This window comes from Phaenicophaeus curvirostris, chromosome 9 (genome assembly GCF_032191515.1).
Source record: "Phaenicophaeus curvirostris isolate KB17595 chromosome 9, BPBGC_Pcur_1.0, whole genome shotgun sequence".
Classification (NCBI taxonomy): domain Eukaryota; kingdom Metazoa; phylum Chordata; class Aves; order Cuculiformes; family Cuculidae; genus Phaenicophaeus; species Phaenicophaeus curvirostris.
Genome location: NC_091400.1, coordinates 22,290,745 through 22,309,725, shown reverse-complemented (window position 1 = coordinate 22,309,725; position 18,981 = coordinate 22,290,745). Strand labels below are relative to the sequence as shown.

The 18,981-nt window shown below is 41.4% G+C and overlaps 1 protein-coding gene across 25 annotated transcripts in view; it reads left to right on the top strand.

Moving 5' to 3' along the window:
* The first annotated feature begins 807 nt into the window (after positions 1 to 807).
* Positions 808 to 18,981, top strand: part of KCNMA1 (potassium calcium-activated channel subfamily M alpha 1) — a 438,776-nt gene continuing 420,602 nt past the window's right edge. For all 25 annotated transcript variants that reach the window (XM_069863465.1, XM_069863457.1, XM_069863453.1 and 22 more), the window contains exon 1: positions 808 to 1,434. In XM_069863465.1, coding sequence (XP_069719566.1) covers positions 1,159 to 1,434 — 276 coding nt within the window. In that variant the 5' untranslated portion in view covers positions 808 to 1,158. The remainder of the gene's footprint in view (positions 1,435 to 18,981) is intronic.

Genomic DNA, 18,981 nt, shown 5'->3' with positions numbered 1-18,981 from the left:
CTCCTGAAGCGGCGCCTCCATCCCCTCCCGGCGGCCCCGGCTGCGGGGCCATCGCGTCCCCCGGCGGCGGCGGCGACGATGGGCGAGCGGGCGGCTGAGCGCGGCCGGCGGGGCCAGCGCCGCTGGGATTAAGGAGCCACAGGAGCCTCTGCCCGCACCGAGGGGGCAGAGGGGAGGAAGGGGCTGGACTTGGGAGAAGAGGAGGAGGAGGAGGAGGGTGCGCGGTTGGGGGGGTGGGAGGTGGGAGGGCGGCCGAGAGCCGCTAATAGCAAGTTAAAGACTAATAACAATAATAACAGACCGCCGGCGGGAGGGATCCGCGGAGGCTGCGAGATCCCTGCAAAAAAGCTGGGAGATCCTTGCAGAGCTGACAGATTCCTGCAAAGGCTGAGAGATCCCTGCGAGGCTGAGAGATCCCTGCAAAAGCTGAGAGATCCCTGCAAAGGCTGAGAGATCCCTGCAAAAGCTGGGAGATCCTTGCAAAGCTGAGAGATCCCTGCGAGGCTGAGAGATCCCTGCAAGGCTGAGCGATCCCTGCAAAAGCTGAGAGATCCTTGCGAGGCTGAGAGAACCCTGCAAGGCTGAGAGATCTCTGCAAAAGCTGGGAGATCCCCGCAAAAGCTGACAGATCCCCGCAAAAGCTGACAGATCCCCTAGAAGGCTGCGCTCGCTGCGAGGCTGAGCGCTCCCCTCGGGGCTGAGCGCTGGGGGAGCCGCTCCGAGGCACCAGTTCGCGGCGGATGATCGTTCTGGGGGTGGGCGGGGTGGGGGCTGTGGATGCGGGAGAAGGAAGGGGTGGGGATCTGAGGAGGAGACGACCTTTTTATTATCATTTTTTTATTTGATTTTTTGACGTTATCCCCTCGCCGTGCAAGGAGGACGCTCGGAATTCACCGCCTTCACCTCGCGGATCGTGCGGTCGCTTGGTTGTTTCCCCCCCCGCGTCCACCCTCCTTTTTTTTTTTTTCTTCTTTCTTTTTTTTTTTTTTGTTTGCTTGTTTCGTTGGTTCCCTTCGGCTCGGGGTGTTTTCATATTGATTTTGGAGCGTTTTGTGCGCGCTGTGCGAGCGGCGTTGGCTGCAATATGGCTGGTGATGGGGCGCTCGGGGGGTGCTGGCGGCGGGAGGAGCTCTCGGCGGCCCCGGCTCGCTGTTAGCCATGGCAAATGGCAGCGGCGTTAGAATGAGTAACAGTATCAACGCCAACAATCTCAACACAGACTCGTCCTCCTCCCCCGTCAATGTGCCCAAGATGGATGCGCTCATCATCCCGGTGACCGTGGAGGTGCCCTGCGATAGCCGCGGACAGCGCATGTGGTGGGCTTTCCTCGCCTCGTCCATGGTCACCTTCTTTGGGGGACTCTTTATCATCCTGCTCTGGAGGACCCTCAAGTACCTGTGGACCGTCTGCTGCCACTGCGGGGTCAAAAACAAGGTAACTCCCCCTCCCCTGCTGGGGCCGGGGTGGTGGGGAGGAGGAGTAGGAGCAGGAGCCCAGCCTGGGGGAGAGGCTGGTGGCACTGGAGCAGAGGCCAGCGGGATGTTGTTGCATGGCAGCGGGCTGTGGGGGAGCATGGCTGGAGGAGCGAGGTGCTGGGTGCTAGCCTGAGGTTGTGCCCACCCTCCCTGTCCCCACCCTCCCTGTCCCCCTGTCTGCCTTCCACCCTGTGCCCCCATCTCTCCCTCCCACTGGCCTCTCTCTCTTCTACACTGTCCCCTTCTCTCCCTCCCAACCTGTTCCCCCTCTCTCCCTCTAACCCTGTCCCTCTCTCTCCTTCTAACCCTGTCCCCCTCTCTTCCTCCAACACTGTCCCCCCCGTCCCTTTCTTTTCCTTCCACTGTCCACTTCTCTCCCTGCCACCCTGTCTCCCCACTATCCCCCCTCTCTCCCTCCCACTATCCCCCCTCTCTCCTTCCCACTATCCCCCTCTCTCCTTCCCACTGTTCCTTCTCTCTCCCTCCCACTATACCCCCTCTCACTCTCCCTCTATCCCCCTTCTCTCCCTCCCACCATCCTCTTTCTCTCCCTTCAGCCGTGTCCCCCCTATCTCCCTCCCTCCCCAGCACTTTCATCTGGTGGCACTAACATTACACCTGCTGAGTGGTGGGACAGTGTGGTTCTGGAGTTGATGCGCACCCCCAGGACCGTGTCTGATGGTGGTTGGGAGTGTTTATTTACTGAACTGAACTCCCAGTTCTCTAGTGGAATGAGAAACTTTGGCGAAATTAAAAAGGCAAACTTCTCCAGTAATTTTTTTTAAAGCTGGTTCTGCTCCCTGAGAATTGGTGACATTTCTGTTTGATAAATGAAATGTAGGTATCAAAAAGTATTTAGTGTGGTCATTAATAACTTGCTAGATCAATATTCTTTTAACATAAGTGCAAAATCTTTGAGGCAATCTCTCTGCCCCTTTGATTTTTGCGTATTACCAGCTGGAAGAAAGTGTAGTACCTGAAGCGAGATCGGGTCCTGGTTTGAAGAGTCTCTTCCAAGCCAAAGCCAAGAACTAGCTCAGGTCCAGACATTCATTTGTGCTTAAGACAAATGGGATAGAAAGTGTTAAGACTCTGTATTTATGAAAGTGGATTTTGACAGACCCCAAAATAGATCAGCAGCTGGAGTTTCTCCCCTTCCCTTTTCACATTTTTTGGATTACAAATGGAATAATATCTGCTTTGGTTATTCCTCACACACAGACACCCACAAAAACACACGCACCTTTTAATGTATGGTTGCTAAGTTGCTGGCTTGCTTTGACATACAGTGAGCTGTCTTCCCCTTCTCTTGTCCCCTTCCCTGTAAACACCCTTGGAACAGGCATAACCTGGCTGCATGAAGGATCTCACACTTAAGGGAAACCAGAAACAAAGTTGGAGTGGGAGAAGTTATGGTACTTATTTGTTTGTTTGGGTTTAGTGAGGTAGATTGGTGAGATGAACCTCTCCATTCCAATTGGAAGTGGAGCAGTTGGCGTGTCCAGGGAAGAAGTGATTGCTAGAGATAAGGAATATATAAAGGCTTTTAAGTCAACCTTTAAACCTACCAGGCACAGTTACTTCTCTGTAGGCGTTTTTTATTTTGTTCAAAATTGAACCTGAGCTTTCTTAATGAGCTGTTAGCCAGGTATGATGACAAAGCTCAAATGAATTTGTGATGATAAGTGTGTCACGTGAAACACCATGTCCTGTAACAGGAAAAGACCCTTTTCTAGAAAGGGTGGGTAGTTAAGATTTCCCTTCAGTTTCTTCTGTGTGTATTTAGTGTTTTCCTCTCCACATGATGACAGAAATCTACAAAGTTCACCAGCGTTCTTGTTGAAAAAGAAAATCCTACAGGTTATCACCTCATGCTTCTTTTCTTGTGAGAATGAAAAGTTAGAGACTTGTGCAAAGACTTATTACCTGTGATGTCTTGGTGGATATTGTTGGTCTGATAGTCTGTTGAGGCATAGATAAAGCAGATCATTGGTTTCTTGATAAGTAGGGAAAAGCATCTCCAAATTGCCTTTAAAACCCCTTAGACTAAAGGTATTGGCTCACTAAATAACAGGTGTCATTGAGATGTTCCAGCACTTCCAGTCTTAACAGTTGGACATACTGTGGCTGTGTCAGGTTGCAAGATTTGAGTTATGTTTGAGACCTGAAGTAGCTGTGTCCGTGAATGTCATTCCCTGGGGCAAGAGGATGAAGGTAGGGGGAGGTACGCACCTCTTTTTAGATTGTCTTTGTCCCACTTGTAAGGGTTTTCACAGGTGAAGAAGAACTTTCAAGGGCTGACCCTGCATTCCTTACATGCTAAAATGGGAAATCAGAGGGAATTTTGTGTATGTAAGGAGTAACTACTGTTGCAAAACACTTCTCTAGTACTTAGGGTATAAAGGCCAAGTGTAGCAACTACAGAATGTCTTAAACTTTGCTGTTATCCAACACATGCTTTGTGCTGCGTGGTAACTTGGGAAAGGCTACCGAGGCTGTGGGTGAAAGATGAGAATGTGTATATGTGCTACGTTGACTATATTGGACCTGCTGGCAAAAGGAGTTTTACAAGAAGTGGCTCCTCCTACTGCGGGAGTGAAGAAGTTTTCTGCATGTTAGGACCTTTCCTTCCCCATGCTGCCTCTTCTGCTGCTCTGCATGTTGCAGCAGAGTTGGGTGATCCAACATCGTCTCATCATCTACAGAAAGACTGGTCCTAGCTAAATGAGCTAAGAAATCCTTCTCATGTCTGCTTTCTGTGCTACTCTTATTGAAGAATTCAAATATAGAGGTGAATAATTTACAGAATTACTGTGCGAACATCCATATTCATGTATGTTATTACAAGGAACTGTCTCATTTTTTTCCTGCTATAGTCTAAACACAGCAATGTGTTCCTCAGATTTGTCAGTGTCCACTTGATTTTGCGATAAAACACGTTCTAATGGCTGCATAGAAGGATTTAGAATGTGAGTTTGTCCCCTGTTCCCTCTAGCTCCCCCAACTCATTTAATTTAGGGTTGGAATTTAAAAATGTGATAAACTGTTTAACCCCTTGTGGTATGAAATTTCACTACAGATTTTTTTTCTTGGAGGTAATAAAGTCAAGATACTTGAAGTCAAGAATATGAAGACTTCTGGTAGCGGAATGATTAACATTGCCCCTTAGAATTCCATATCCAATTGATGTCATTGTATACAGATAGAACGTGAATATTAATTATTTAGTAAAAGTGATTGATGAAGTTTTAGGATTTTTATGCTTTGTTATATGACATTTGAAATCTGCCAAAAAGAAAATGTAAATCTTGACCTGTGTTGTCAGTGTTTCAAGTAATGGCAGAGTCATTACAACTGAAGCTCTTGTATTCCTTTATTTAATATAATATATGACTAATTCTTCCAACATTAGGTGCAATCATCTTATACAGACTCAACACATGCCATTTTTCTCCTCAGTGTCTACATCTACATTTTAAGGAGTGCTTAGCTCTTGTTAAAGAACTTGTGTTCTCTTTGCTTTCTCTCTGGGCTGGACTCTGACACCATGATGTCTTGTTTCTGAAAATAACAGAAAAATAAAACAAATACAGACGGTGAAGGGCACAGTGTGCTTAGTGGTTAAATGTGCATTGTACAATCTGTAGTTCTTTTGATTATATGGATCTGTTATGGCATTTTCTCTGCTTGTAAACAGCATTTTCTACTGACAGCATCTGATACTATGATTTTTGGCTTAGAACAAACTCTGAAAAAAGAAGGAGCAGTTGTAAAAAGAGAGAGCACAGGTTTGGGGCACAGCTGGCTCCTGAGGCCGGCCAGTGCAGAATGAAGTGAAATTTGTAGCCTTGTGAACAGTGTGATTCACTCTGCTGCTTGGTTCCACAAAGAGTGGTGCCCCATATGGGTACTTTATGCCTTCAAGGTTCTTGCAGGTAGAGTCTGTCTTTATTGCTATGCTCCTGTTGGAGTGGTTTCAGCTCTACAACCCTCTATATACATATTAGTGGGCACATTGGTATTGTTTTGATGATTGGACTTGATGATCTTAGAGGTCTTTTCCAACCTTAGTGATGCTATGATTCTACATAGAATGAGATTACATTGTGATTATAGAGGGAAGCTGGTAGCCTCAAATGACAAGCCATAGTAGTCTTTAATATTAGTCTACATATTTTGGAAGCTTAATAAAGTATACAGAGGTAGATTTGGTCAGTACAAACCCGTCAACATGCCCATTTGTTCTGAACAGAAAAATCAAAATTTTACTGCAAGTACAATATTTGCAGAAGTCTTCCTTGAGAGGTTCGAGAATTTCCACCCGGACCTCTAAGGCCTGGGAAAATTTGTAAGTGGAAAAAAAATTGTTTTTCCCTTAAAGAAGATGTGTTTCTATGAAATGGTTTTAAATGAAGGGATGGTAGATTTAGACTAGATATAAGGAAGAAATTTTTTACTATGTGTGTGGTGAAACGCCCACGTTTCCCGAGGAGGTAGTGGAGGCCTCATCCCTGGAAGCATTCAAGGTTAGGTTGGATGAGGCTCTGAGCAACCTCATCTGGTGGAAGATGTCCCTGCTTCTGCAGGGTGATTGAACTAGATGTCCTGCAAATGCCCCTTCCAACCCAAAACACACTATGGTTCATAATGGCTCTTGTACAGTTAGGTTTGTTGGTTTTCTAACAATACCTGCATAAACCTCCTCTCCAAATAAAATTACAGAAACAAACTCAAAACAAGGCAATATATGTTGAGAAAAGGATGAGAATAAATTGGAAGGCATGTGTGGACACACAACGTGGGAGATCCCTTCATTGAAATCTGTGGGTGGAAACCTCACCTTGACTCCCTTGACAATATACTGAGCAGACATGGCCGAACAACTGGAAGGCTCAAGGGATTAGTGGTGGACTGTAACCTGTTTTGCTCGTTAGTCACATGTGCAGCCTGGCTCAAGGCACTGAATCATTCCTGTCTCATGGCTATTGGGTGGCCTGCACGTAATTATGCTGTGAGCGTCCCCCAGGACAGGTTGCCAGTGGAGAGATGGACATGGTGAGAAGTGTAAGGACTGAAAGAAAAGATACTCACAGCTCTTTGCAAATGGCATTTCTACAAGTGGGAAAGGCACCGACATGGAGGGGGTGTGCTGCTGTCTTCTGCTCTGTGAAAAAGACACCACTTGTGGCTCTCTGGCCAGCTCATAATGGATTTCACATCTTATAAACACATGCTAAAATGGGTTATGCAAAAAGCAAATGTATGGATAAGGATTTAAGCTTAAAAGAGTCTCGACCAAAATGTTATTTTTCTGCAATATCATACTTATTTTCAAGGCTTTGCAACATTCAAGGAGAAAATCTGTGCTTAGAAGGAATTTGCAACTCTCACACGTTTGCAGATCTGTAAATGCTGGTTGGAAATCATTAGATTTCACAGTTTTTTTCCAGATTAGCTCAGTAGAGGAAATGCCTGTAATAGGGAATGAAAAGCTTTTAAATAACAATGATCAATGTGCGCAGTTTTGATGCGGTGAGATTTCTGAATGCAGAATGAGGGCAGCTTGCAGCCCCAGAGACAGAAACATGGAACATTTAGAGTGCAGTAGTCCTAAGTATAATCTCTGTAGGGACAGGATCTAATGATTATAATTAAAAAAGCAATGATGTTCCATGTCTGTCCTGTACTACTGCAAGAAAGTGGATTGTGAATCTTAGTCACTGAGTGTCCTTCCTGGGACAAAACTTGAAAACAAGCAGTAATCTCTAGTCAGCAGGGAAAATACAGAGGCATGGTCAGTGGTCCTACAGAGACTGGCTCTGCTATTCTGTGGACTCCAACTCAGATTGACAATGGTAATAACCTTTCAGCAAGATCCAGCTGTAATTCAGCAGCAATGAGGCATTCTGTAGGGTGAGATTGTAGGACAGGAGTTGCAGAGACCCTAGTGAGATGTAAACATAAAATCTAGAGGAAATTAGAGGATGGGATATCCTTTTAGTTCTGTTAAAAATATCTAGTCACATTGTATAAGATTATGTATTTTTACATGTATGAAAATCACCAAATTGCCAGAAGTCTGAGAAGGACGTAGTGAATACAACTCGTGGGCTTCTTCTAAGAGAAAGATTGCTGAAATGTTATGTGTGGGTGTTAATGGTTAAAAAATATTTTTCTCCCCCACATATAATTTCAGTGACAAAAAAAAAGGGACTACACTTAAAAAAGCTATCCTAAAATGCTGTGTTTCTGCAAGTAGTTCATATGCTACTACATAGTTGAAGTGCCTGACCTTTCAACCTGCCCTGCGAAGTTGAGTGCAAGATGCTATTAGGTGAAGACTAAGCTGGCATTTATACCAACTTTACGCAGGGCTATATACGCAAATTCCAGGTCTGTAAGTGTGAGTACTCTATCGCACATGGGTCATCTTGGGTGACAAGAGAAGGTAGACATCCAGCAGAAGTTGTTTAGGGCCTTTGCCAATGATACAGCTGGAGGAGTAAATAAGAACACAAGATACCTATCTTCCAGGCTCGTCAGAGATTTATTGGTCAGGAAGGGCCCGTTTTGATTCGTGATGGTATTTATAGCCTGAGAGTACATTGGGTTTGCATCTCTGAGAGAAGCACTTTATTCCCATATATAGTATGCATGGCTATGTTTAAATGAATGTGCTGTCACTGAAATGTGTTGAGTTCCATTTGCTTTGAGAAGATATATTGCGTCTGTCTTTTTGAGAGCTACAGAAACGGTGAGCATTCCCCAAAGCCTGTTGAAATAGAGGGAGGCCATCCTCATAACTGCAATGGTTTTGGACCCAGGCCTAGATGATCATAGTGTTCTAGATGAATCAGATATTTTTTTTCCAAACGATTCTTAATGTTAACATTGTAAGCTTTTAAAAGCTTTTTTCTTTTATTGAAGCAAGGTGTGTTTACTTGGTTCCCAGCCATTATATCTGGGATTTCAACATTAGAAACATAATATTTAAAAACCACACACGGTATGTTTTCATTCCATTTCAGACTTGCACCTTCTGCCACGGGCCCCTTGGAAATTGAAATCTAGGTGCTTGAACTACTGATGATATCGTATCATGACATCTCTCCTGCAAGCTGATGTGCTATGGCGAATATTAGCTCTTTTTTTAGAGCCTTAGTGGGAGTGGCGAAGGTCCCTCACTCCGTGGATCACAGTATGGAGACGTGTTTGCTGCTACAGCCTTGAGTCCTGGCAATCCCTTTGCGTGTCCTTAGGTTCACTGCCTACTTTAAATATCAGAACTGCTAATATACATGAGAAAAAAAGACAGATTTCTCACCAGAAGAGTGTTGAGAGATACTGTACCATCATAAAAAATTGTAGTGTAGCACAACTGGGCTATTCGAGTGGCTTGTCACCATAACTGTTAGATACAGGTCCTCTGTGTTGCATTTTTATTGCTTTTTATACACCCAGAAATAAATTTGCAATAGAGTTTTGTTCCCTTTAGTCCAAGCATATGCTGACTAAATATTTGGCATTTTCTTTCTTGTTATATTTCACTCATTTTTCATTATCTCTTTTACATTTTTATGCAGTGGTTTATCTATTATTTGTTAAGCTAAAAAGGATTTTTTAATTTAGCAAATAAAATTTGCTGTCATGAGTGACTGTTATGAATGAGTCCAACACTTATGCTGTTAGACTCATTATTATAGACATTATTATAGACATGTCTTTTAAAAAAGCTGTTAGCCAATTGGGACCTTAATGTTACAAAAATAAAGTGAAACATGTCAGTTATGATTATTTTTTAAGCATCTTGTAATTTTTTCTAGTATGAACCCTGTAAAATTCATTTTAGTTGTGATTGTGCACAGGTGTTCTGCCGGACAGAAACTGAAGCAAGTTACTAGCTTCTTTGACCTATCGTGGTCACAGTTGGTGCAGAACACTTCAGGTGTTTTGAGACACAGAGAATCCTTTGGCTACAAGTGATTTGGCATCACTTTCTCGAGAGTGAGTTGGCTGGTCAATAGGCAGATGTTGTGTGATGTTTTTACATTTTCTGGGTTATCACAGTTGTTTCATGAGGAAGCTGATAAACTCTTGGAAGTTTTAGAAGCTGAAGGATTAAACTTCTCGTTTTTCCTTTTCCTTAGTCACAGGACCAGTCTAGTTAGGAGCTATCACAGTTGTTATCACAGTTGTTTCATGAGGAAGCTGATAAACTCTTGGAAGTTCTAGAAGCTGAAGGATTAAACTCCTCCTTTTTCCTTTTCCTTAGTCACAAGACCAGTCTAGTTAGGAGCTTACAGGAAAGCTGGGGAGGGGCTCTTTATCAGACAGTGCAGAGATGGGGTGAGGGGGAATGGTTTTAAGCTGAAAGAGGGGAGATTTAGGTGAGCCTTTAGGAAGAAATGTTTGCCTGTGAGGATGGTGAGACACTGCACTATGTTGCCCAGAGAAGTGGTGGCTGTACCATCCCAGGAGGTGTTCAGGGCCAGGTTGGATGGGGCTTTGAGCATCCTGATCTAGTGGGAGGTGCAGTTTGGAACTGTGTGAGCTTTAAGGTCCCTTCCAACCCAAACTGTTCTATGAATCTATGAAAAAAATGCAGTCTGTTTTTACCAGCTTTTTGTCTTAGTTTTCTTCTATTCCCAATACATTTACATCCGAAGGCTTCTGATTTCTTCAGCATCAGAAACATCAAACTGCTGTTTCTCTGGTCATGTTATTTTCATACCACTGAAGGCTCTCAGCAAGAATGCATACTTGTTGCCTTGCGACCTTTACGGTAATGTTTTTTTTCCTGCTGTCTGCAGGGCAAGGTTATAGTTACCATTTGTTATGCTGGGCTTTTTTTAGAGAGACGTGGATTATTTGCTTAAGGAACTGTGTCTTTGATTGCAAGAGGGTCTGGGTTTTGGTTTAAGGCCAAATAAAATTTTACCTGACTCAATGCTGGTTTTCCTGTGGCTTAGCTTTATGTGTAAATTATGGTCTTGTCTTTTCATGAGTCAGAAGAGCAGAATTCATGTTAAATGTCTGTTGTTCCTAAAAGAAAACAGCACTAAGAACTTCACAGTTTTGATATTTGCAAAAATAATTTTATTTGCTTTGCTGGGGTAGGTCCCTGGGATATATTGAAGTTTTAGTTTACTAGAAGTGGAAAATGTAGTGCAAAGTGTGGAGCTTTGACTCTGTCCATATGGTTTAAGTGATAAAATTTTAAGGTGAACTTCAAATGATATGTACTATAGGGAAACCTTGGTATCTTCGAGTTGCCAGCTGAATGATGAGATGTGATTCCAGGAGCAGAATTAATGGTTATTTTCTGATTTCCATTTGAGGGCATTATGTTCATTACTAAGTTATGCATAATTTTTAAAGAAAATACAGGCAGCAGTTGTTTAGGTTAATATGTGGAACTTAAGTCTTAACACTTGCACAAAACAAGCTGTTTAGACACACCAGAATTTATATTTAAGATCTGAATGAAGAGTTTGATTTCAGAGTCAGTGATAGTTGCAGGTGGCTTCAGAAAGAGGTATAGTTGTTCTTGAGAATGTGTCTCCTTATTTAGGTATTCATCAATGAACGTAAGAGCTAAAATCCAGATAGCTTTCCTTTTTCTTTAATGTTGATCTTACACATCATTTTCTGGACTGGAATACGGTTTACCAAATCCCCTCACTTCTTTTCCATGTATTTACAAACATAGGAGAAGGTGCTTCAGTGTTTCTACGCAACGGAGCTCTTTTTTTCTTTATGTTTCAGAGCTCTCTAAAACAGCATTGTCTTTTGCTTTAATATTTTATACTCTAATTTTAATTTTCTTTTACCTAAGAGGCTGAAACACACCTCCTAATAAAACCCAAAAAATGTATTTCGATCCAATTGCTCTTGGAAATGTTAAAAAAAAAAATTTTCCATGCTTCTGTATTGCAGTTAGAGGGGTAATCAGAGCACATAATCATTTCTGTGGCTACAGTTGCTTTAATAAAGCTGTATGTAAAGTTTTGCCTTTATTGGCTGTCTGCGATTATTTGTCTTTGCGTCTGTGTTCTTTAAAGTGAGAGATGCTGATGCTTTAAGTGGATAGATCTTAACCTTGCTGTTATGGCAGCTGTGTACAAAAGTAAAGGGTATCTTTACAATTGATTGCAGAAGTTGTATTTAGAGGCTGTTCTTTGCTTTTGAGGAGTTATTGAATGAGAGAATGTATATTCATAATTCGTAGAGGTGGAAAATAGTTCAACCTCTAGGGTGGAATGTTTCCTTCTTTTTTAAACACCAGAATTTCATAGGCTTGTCTGCTTGCTTTTTATACACAAAGAAATAAAATATTCAGTTTAGAAATAGCTAACGTTTCTGCCTGCAACAGCTCAAAGGCACTACTGAAAATATTCCAGACTTGCAGTGAATGCAGTAAGAGAGTAAACCTGCTGAGTTACTAATTGTTAAAGCCCTTCACTAATGAGCAGCCAGGGTACTGCTGAGTCTTGGTAAGAGGTAGGTCACGTTACAGAGGGAATTGATTCAAGGGGTGTGGGTGGGTGTGTTGGAGGGTGAGAGGATGGGATGGTAGTGGATAGAGCTCCAGGCTGTCGTTCAGCTCTTAACTGTGCTGCACCTGCGTGCTCTGGAGATGGCAGGGGAATACCAATTTGGTTTAGAGCATGCCTCGTTGCACGATGATTTCTGTGAAGGTGTCTGAGCTACATTGTGCAGTGTTTACATTTACATCGTGACTTGGTATGGAATAAAGGTGATATGAACCATACCTCATCTGACCTAATGCCTCTTGAAGCTATGCTGTATCAACTAACCCCTTTTAAAAAATAAATTTAATCCATCACAGCAAATTAAGTGCTTCTTTTGGATTTTTTTAAGTGTAAACTTTAAAGCCTGAGAGAAGACTCGCTGTGAATTTCCTGAGCTGTGCTCAGGAGGGTTGGACTCTTTGATCTGAGAGGTCTTTTCCAACCTAAATAATTCTATGATTCTGTGCAGGCTGTAGCTGTCAGGGGGTAGCAGCTTCAGGTCCTCAACTGTCATAAGTGTTTTTAGGCATTTTTTACTGAGCAGAAAGCATCATGTAGGTAAAAGCTGAATACTGAAAGTTTTAGAAGTGAGGTTGATTCATGTGTTATTAGCATGCTAAATATTAACTTCATTATGTCCTTTGGTGAATATAGGTTTATTCAACATTTTAGCTGGCTGAGGAGTGCACTTCTGAAAGTAAACTCTAGCTTTTCCAGTGTGGTGAAGTGGATTCCCTTCAGGTGAAACTACCTAGGAAGATGAGCTCTGGGAGCACACCTGAGCTACTCTGCCTGTTAATGGGCTTCAGCTGCTACAGCTGGGCTGGGTTAGGCTTGAGGGTCTAAATGCTGATGAGCTCTTTTGTTCTCTGATTACATCTCACTCCTTGTAAAGGTGAGGTTAGGCATTATCCCAGATAAGCTTTTTGGTAAGTTTCTGACCTTATCTTTCTCTCTTTTTGGAATTTTTTTTTTTTTTTTTTAATTAGCGTACAATGTATGTATAGCTCCTTATAACCACTCTTTGAGAGGTCTCTTTCTTTTATTATGCTGTATAGTCTGACTTGGGCATTCAGCTTGTGTTTATGGGTTTTCTGTTTGTGCCCTGGTGTTGTAGGTCCTGGGCTGGGAGGGATGGTAAACCTGCAGGATTGCAAAAGTGATGGAAGGCTGTGACTTCGGATAAGATCTTTTTGCATTAAAATGTCAGAGGTGTTGGGCTGTGAGAGAACTATTGATTATTTTTGGTATGCCTGTTCCAAAGTTACTTTTTTTTTTTTTCATCTTCTGAGTATTTTGGCAAATACATGAAGTGATCTTTAGGACTGGTACTTTTATTTTCTGAAAATTTATTAAAAAAGGAGAGAGAAAGGTAATGATAGATTTCATTAAAGGTAAAAGCTCTAGAAAAGTTTCTGGCAACATAAGCAGGCTTCTAAAGACTATGTTGCATGGATTTTTGTTTTCTCAGCTCAGTACAAAATGTTTATAAACAAGAAGTAGAAGAATAATTTTAAATGTGAGCTGATTTTATAATGGTGTTTCTCAGATTAATTTGTTTCTTTTTTGAGGTAAATAGTTTTGGTCTTGGGAATGGAGTGTTTTCAGCAGTGAATGTAAGATGGCAGTTTCTGTTGTTTTGAAAATACTTTCTGGATTTTAAATGATATGGAAATGTAGGCTGTTGTGTAACTCTGACAGAAAAAACACAATGCCTATGACTGTTTAAAATTGAGGGGTCTAATGGTTGTGGGTAAATTAGAATGTGTTACGAGAGCTGGTGGAAATGATGGTTCACTTTATCTCAGAACAAATAGCGTATCTTAAGACCATGGCAGTGTTCTGGTGATTAATATGTGTGCAGGTAGCGAGTTCTTCACCTCTGTAATTAAATTGGTGTTGGTTCCTTGATGTTTGCTTTTACATCGACTTACTTTGGCTTATTTGGGCTCGTCTCTAATAATTTAGGAGAATATCATATTAAATCAAAGTATTAGGTCATCTTTCTTTAAAAGGTGGTTGTAAATTAAGATATTGGTTTAATTCAGTGGAGATCTTATAAAAATATTACTTTGATATAAAGGGTTCTTAAAAAACCAGTAGATTTTTCAGAATTTAATTATATTTTTTATCTGTTTGTATTTTGGCTTACATTTAAGTTACGTAGTTTAGAATTAATGCTCTTTAAGTGTGTACCAGACTTCTGAAGGTGAAAACAAGAGATTTTTGTGTAGTTGTGTGAGACCTGGAGCTAAAACTTCATGGAAATATTTTAATATCAGGGGAGCTGCAGTGTATCCATTAGGGAGATGGGCTGTGGGGAGCTGGCAGCACTTGCTGTAAGCTGGATTGTGTTTGGTATTGATATATTTGAAGTAAAACTTGTTCTGGTGCTGTGTGTCAGTGCTTCTGCACCATTTACATTCTATTTAGAGGGCTGAAAGGTTTGTGGTTTTGGTAGTATTTTCTGCAAGTGGGAAAAGGCATTACTGGGGCTCTACAATACCATTTTAAAATATTCCACTCTATACAAGGAGTGTTGTGTATTCAGAACTGGAGTTAGAAATTTTAAAAGGTCTATCTGAACTATTTTTATTATTGTAGTATTTGGAGGCCATGTGGCTTTGCAGGCTTAATTATGCCAGATCCTATTACCAGGTTTGACAAATAGGAGATCCTCTGCCTTGTGCATCTTGTGAACTGAAGGCAGGTAACACTGAGAAAGCCGGGAGAGGAGAGGAGGTTTGTGAAAGAACTAGTTTGCCCTAGTCCATGTAAAGTAACCACATAACCTGGTGATTGAGATAAGCAGACTGCTTCTTTAATGTACATCCACTCACCCCATTTGTTAGATTGACCAAGGGAACATGGTTTGCGAGTCCGTTAGAGCAGTTACTATTTTTAAAGAGCTAACAGTGGTTAAAACTTCCTGTGCCACACTGGACTCCCTTCCTGAGGGTTTATTTTTTATATAAGCAGAAAATAAAAGTAATAATAAAAATCTTTATCTTGGCTGAAATGAAATTTTAGCTGCAATGTGTTGAGGAATTGGTAAGAATAGAAGACTTATATGATGTGGAGGGAATGAAGACTAATGATGAGAAGAAGGGAATCTGTCTAGTTCAGTATGGCATTTGCTTTATTTCCATGCAGACACTTCAAATATGCTTGCTTCATTGCCATTCAAAACCCACATTTTGAGTACTTGTATCCACCCTGGATTTAAAGAATAATGTTACTTTTAGACTCTAGGAAGGTTCCCAGTTAAACATATGCTTGTTGATTGTACTATTTTTAGCTTCTTTGAACAACACGTGCTCTCCCCAGATATTTATTTGTGAATGTTGTATTCTGTTCTTACAAGGAAAATCTTTCTGTCTCGATACTTTTTTTTTTGTATCCAAGAAAGGCAAGAACTAGGGTCCTTATCAGTGCTTTACTTCTTTGAAATCCTAGGAGATGGGGTGAATTAATTAAATCTAAAATGGCCCCATCTGGCAGTGTGAGCAATGCCAGGGGAGAAGAACAGGTGGAAGAATCTGAGCCAGAATAAACATATAATGCATTCTGTAACTTGTAATGTACTTTGTGATACAGCACAAGCAGGAGACTAATCTTGGTGTTAGACTGTTTACTTCTTGGGTAGTGTTGTTTTCAAGCCGAAGGGTTAAAGTGAAAATTTCAAATTGTTGGTTTCTGGTTTATTGCTAAAAAGTGAAATATTTTTTCTTTATTGTTAAGGCAAATGTTTTAATCCATTCTGTAAACAAGATGCAATTCCCTGTAAGGATTTGTTTGAAAATAAAGGGGTTGACCCTGAAAGAGGATGAAGCAAAGATGCTGTTTTTCTGTAATAGCGTACCTGTTTAAAATTTGGAAAAATTTGGTCTGCAGAAAACCTGGGGAGGGGCTCTTGGTCAGAGAGCATAGGGGTAGGTTGAGGGGGAATGGCTTCAAGCTGGAAGGGGAGATTTAGATGAGATATTAAGAAGAAATGTTTTCCTGTGAGGATGAGGAGGCCCTGGCCCAGGTTGCCCAGTGAAGCTGTGTCTGCCCCATCCCTGAAGGTGTTGAAGGCCAGGTTGGATGGAGCTTTGAGCAACCTGGTCCAGTGGGAGGTGTCCCTGCCCATGGCAGGGGCGGTTTGGAACTGAATGGGCTTTAATATCACTTCCAGCCTAAACCATTTTTGTGAAAATATTACCTAAACTAAAAATGGTGAAAGCCAATTTTTTCCTCAGATTTGTTTGTGTAAGAAGAATATGATGTCTATAGGCAGATATCTTTGTAGCTAGAATTACCTTGTTCTTTACATTCTCCACTATAATTTTAGCATAGTCATTGCATCACTGAGAATAGGAATGCAAAATGGCAAGCAGTATAAATGCTGGGAAGAAGTAAATTAGAAAAGAAATGCACTGAAGAGATTAAAGGATGGTGTCTGCTTGCAGTGCAGGGTTTGTAGCTTGTCGGGCTCCTTAGTGCACATTCTGTTTTTATTATTGCGCTGGTTAGATGTGATTTCTGTCATTTCTAATGTTATGGACTGCGTCTGATAGAAGACTTGTAATCTTTGGGGAAATGTATTTCATGAGGGCAGTGCGGGTGCCTGGGCCTTCTGGGATGACTTTAAAAGAACTGGAGAAAGGAGGCCAAAGAGCTTTTTGTGACCTTAGGAGTTTAGTAGCTAAATCTTTATCCAGCTTAAAAATCAACAATAACATCTCATTACCTACTTTGAAGTCAGATTCCATCTTTATCTATAAGGTTTTTTCAGCATCCTCAGTGCTTTTATTTCTTGCTGCGTAAGTTTTGGTTTTTTAATTGTAGTTTATCAAGGCAAGAATATTTCACATGAAGGCTTGAAGGACCTTGTCTCATTTGTCTCTTGAATTCCAGTGCATGAGTGGAAGATTCTTACGTGATCTTGCAAGCCACCTAATCTTGATTGTCTTTTCATAGTGGAGAGGATCAAATTCCATTTTTAACAAATAAATTTTCAGAAAAATATAGTGTTGCCCTAGTGGGAACACTTACAGATCTGTCAGTTTAACTGGGTTTTATAACTGAGGGAGGGGAAAAGATGTTACTGAAATTCTTGCCCCTTTTTGACAAGAAACAAATATTTGATTTATATTTTATATATTTTATTTCATATTATAAAGTAAAAAGCAAAGCAAGTTAATAGCTTGAGTCATGTTTTTCTTTCAAGAATTGTATTTTGACAAGTCTTCATAGTTTTCAGGAGTTCATTCCAGATTAGAGGTGAATTTGTTTATGCAGTACATCAATCCTGCTCTCTGCACAGCGTTTTTCTCTGAATGTTTCCATTCCTAGGGTATGGCTATATAAATGTGGATGTATAAAATACATATTTTTGTATTTATATGCAAATGGGACCAAATCTTTTATGAACAATTGCACTGAAGTTAGGTATTTCTACAATGTGCTGTTCTGTCAGAGGAAGTGTTATGCGCAGTTTGATTTCTATACTAGATTGTAGGAAGCATAGAAAAATAGGCAGTTAAATATTTTTTTTTTCTCATTTTTGGAGATACAAATGATACCAACTTCCTTAAATCAACTGATGTCAATAAGGAAGGATTTATTACCTAAGTGACTATGAAAGCAGTGGTCAGTAATTTAATATATTGCATTGGCTTTTAATAATTCTTCAGTTTTCCTATGGCTGTAGATTTGTTAAGAATTTCATGTGGCTTATTTGTCAAGGTATCAATTATAGCAGAGATGCGAGTATGTTTTAACAGGCATTCTTACTGAATGATGAGCCCTTGGGAAATTTGACACAGCTCTTCAATACTGGAATGGAAGAAAGAAGTGGCAAGATGAGAGCAATATACATCACAGAAGTAGCTCTTCTGTGAGAAGACAGTGAAAGAGATGTTGAATATTCAGTTTTTTGGTTTTTTTTTTTTTTAAGTGCTTGGTGCATTCATGCCTTCCTGGGCCATTCCTGTACTGCTCATGTTTTATCAGTGTGCCTGTTGATGTATTACAGACTTCATTTAATGCTTCAGCATGATGCTTATGGACTTAGCTTTTTAATGCTGTTTCTTTTGTCTCATCTGAAGTTTAAGTTCTCTAAGCGGAATGAGGTGTTTAAGGCAGCACACTACATAAAGACTATCATTACATGCTTGGGTATGGTTTTGGTTGTTTTTTCCTGAGGTGAACATCAGAATGTGGAGGGCTGTCACTATATCGAGTGTAATTCATGGCTTCTAGTTAGTGGCAGAATGTTGGCAAGACTGATTACCAGAAGTCAGGGAAGGTTTGATGCAGTTTATATGAGAAATAGATTGATGAGATCCCACACTGTTCTGCTTTGCAGAGAGATCTGAAAGTTACTGGCAGTATGTATGGGAGGTGAACGCTTAATGTTAATACTGTGCTGTTCTGTGGAGCCAGCTGAGGGAGGTGATTGTCCTGTTCCACTCCATGCTGGTGCAGCCCCACCTCCCGTACTGGGTGCAGTTTTGGGCACCACAGGATAAAAAGGATCTAAAGTTACTGGAGAGCGTCCAGAGTAGGTTGCAAAGTTTGTGAAAGGTTTAGAGGGGAAGCCGTATGAGAAGTGGCTGAAGTTATTTGGTCTGTTCAGCCAGGAGAAGAGGAGGTTGAGAGGAGACCTTATCCTGGTCTACAGCCTCCTCGCAAAGGGAGGAGGAGGAGAGGCAGGCACTGATATCGTCTCTCTGGTGACCGATGACTGGACCCAAGGGAATGGCAGGAAGATGTGCCAGGGGAGTGTTAGGTTGGACCGTTAGGATCCCAGAGGATGGTGGAGCACTGGAACAGCTCGCCAGGGAAGCAGTCACGATGCCAAGCCCGACAACATTCTAGAAGCATCTGGCCAACACCCTTGGATGTGTGCTTTGGATGTTGGGATTGTCCTATGCAGGGACAGGAATTGGACTTGATGACCCTTGTGGATCCCTTTCAACTCATGGCGT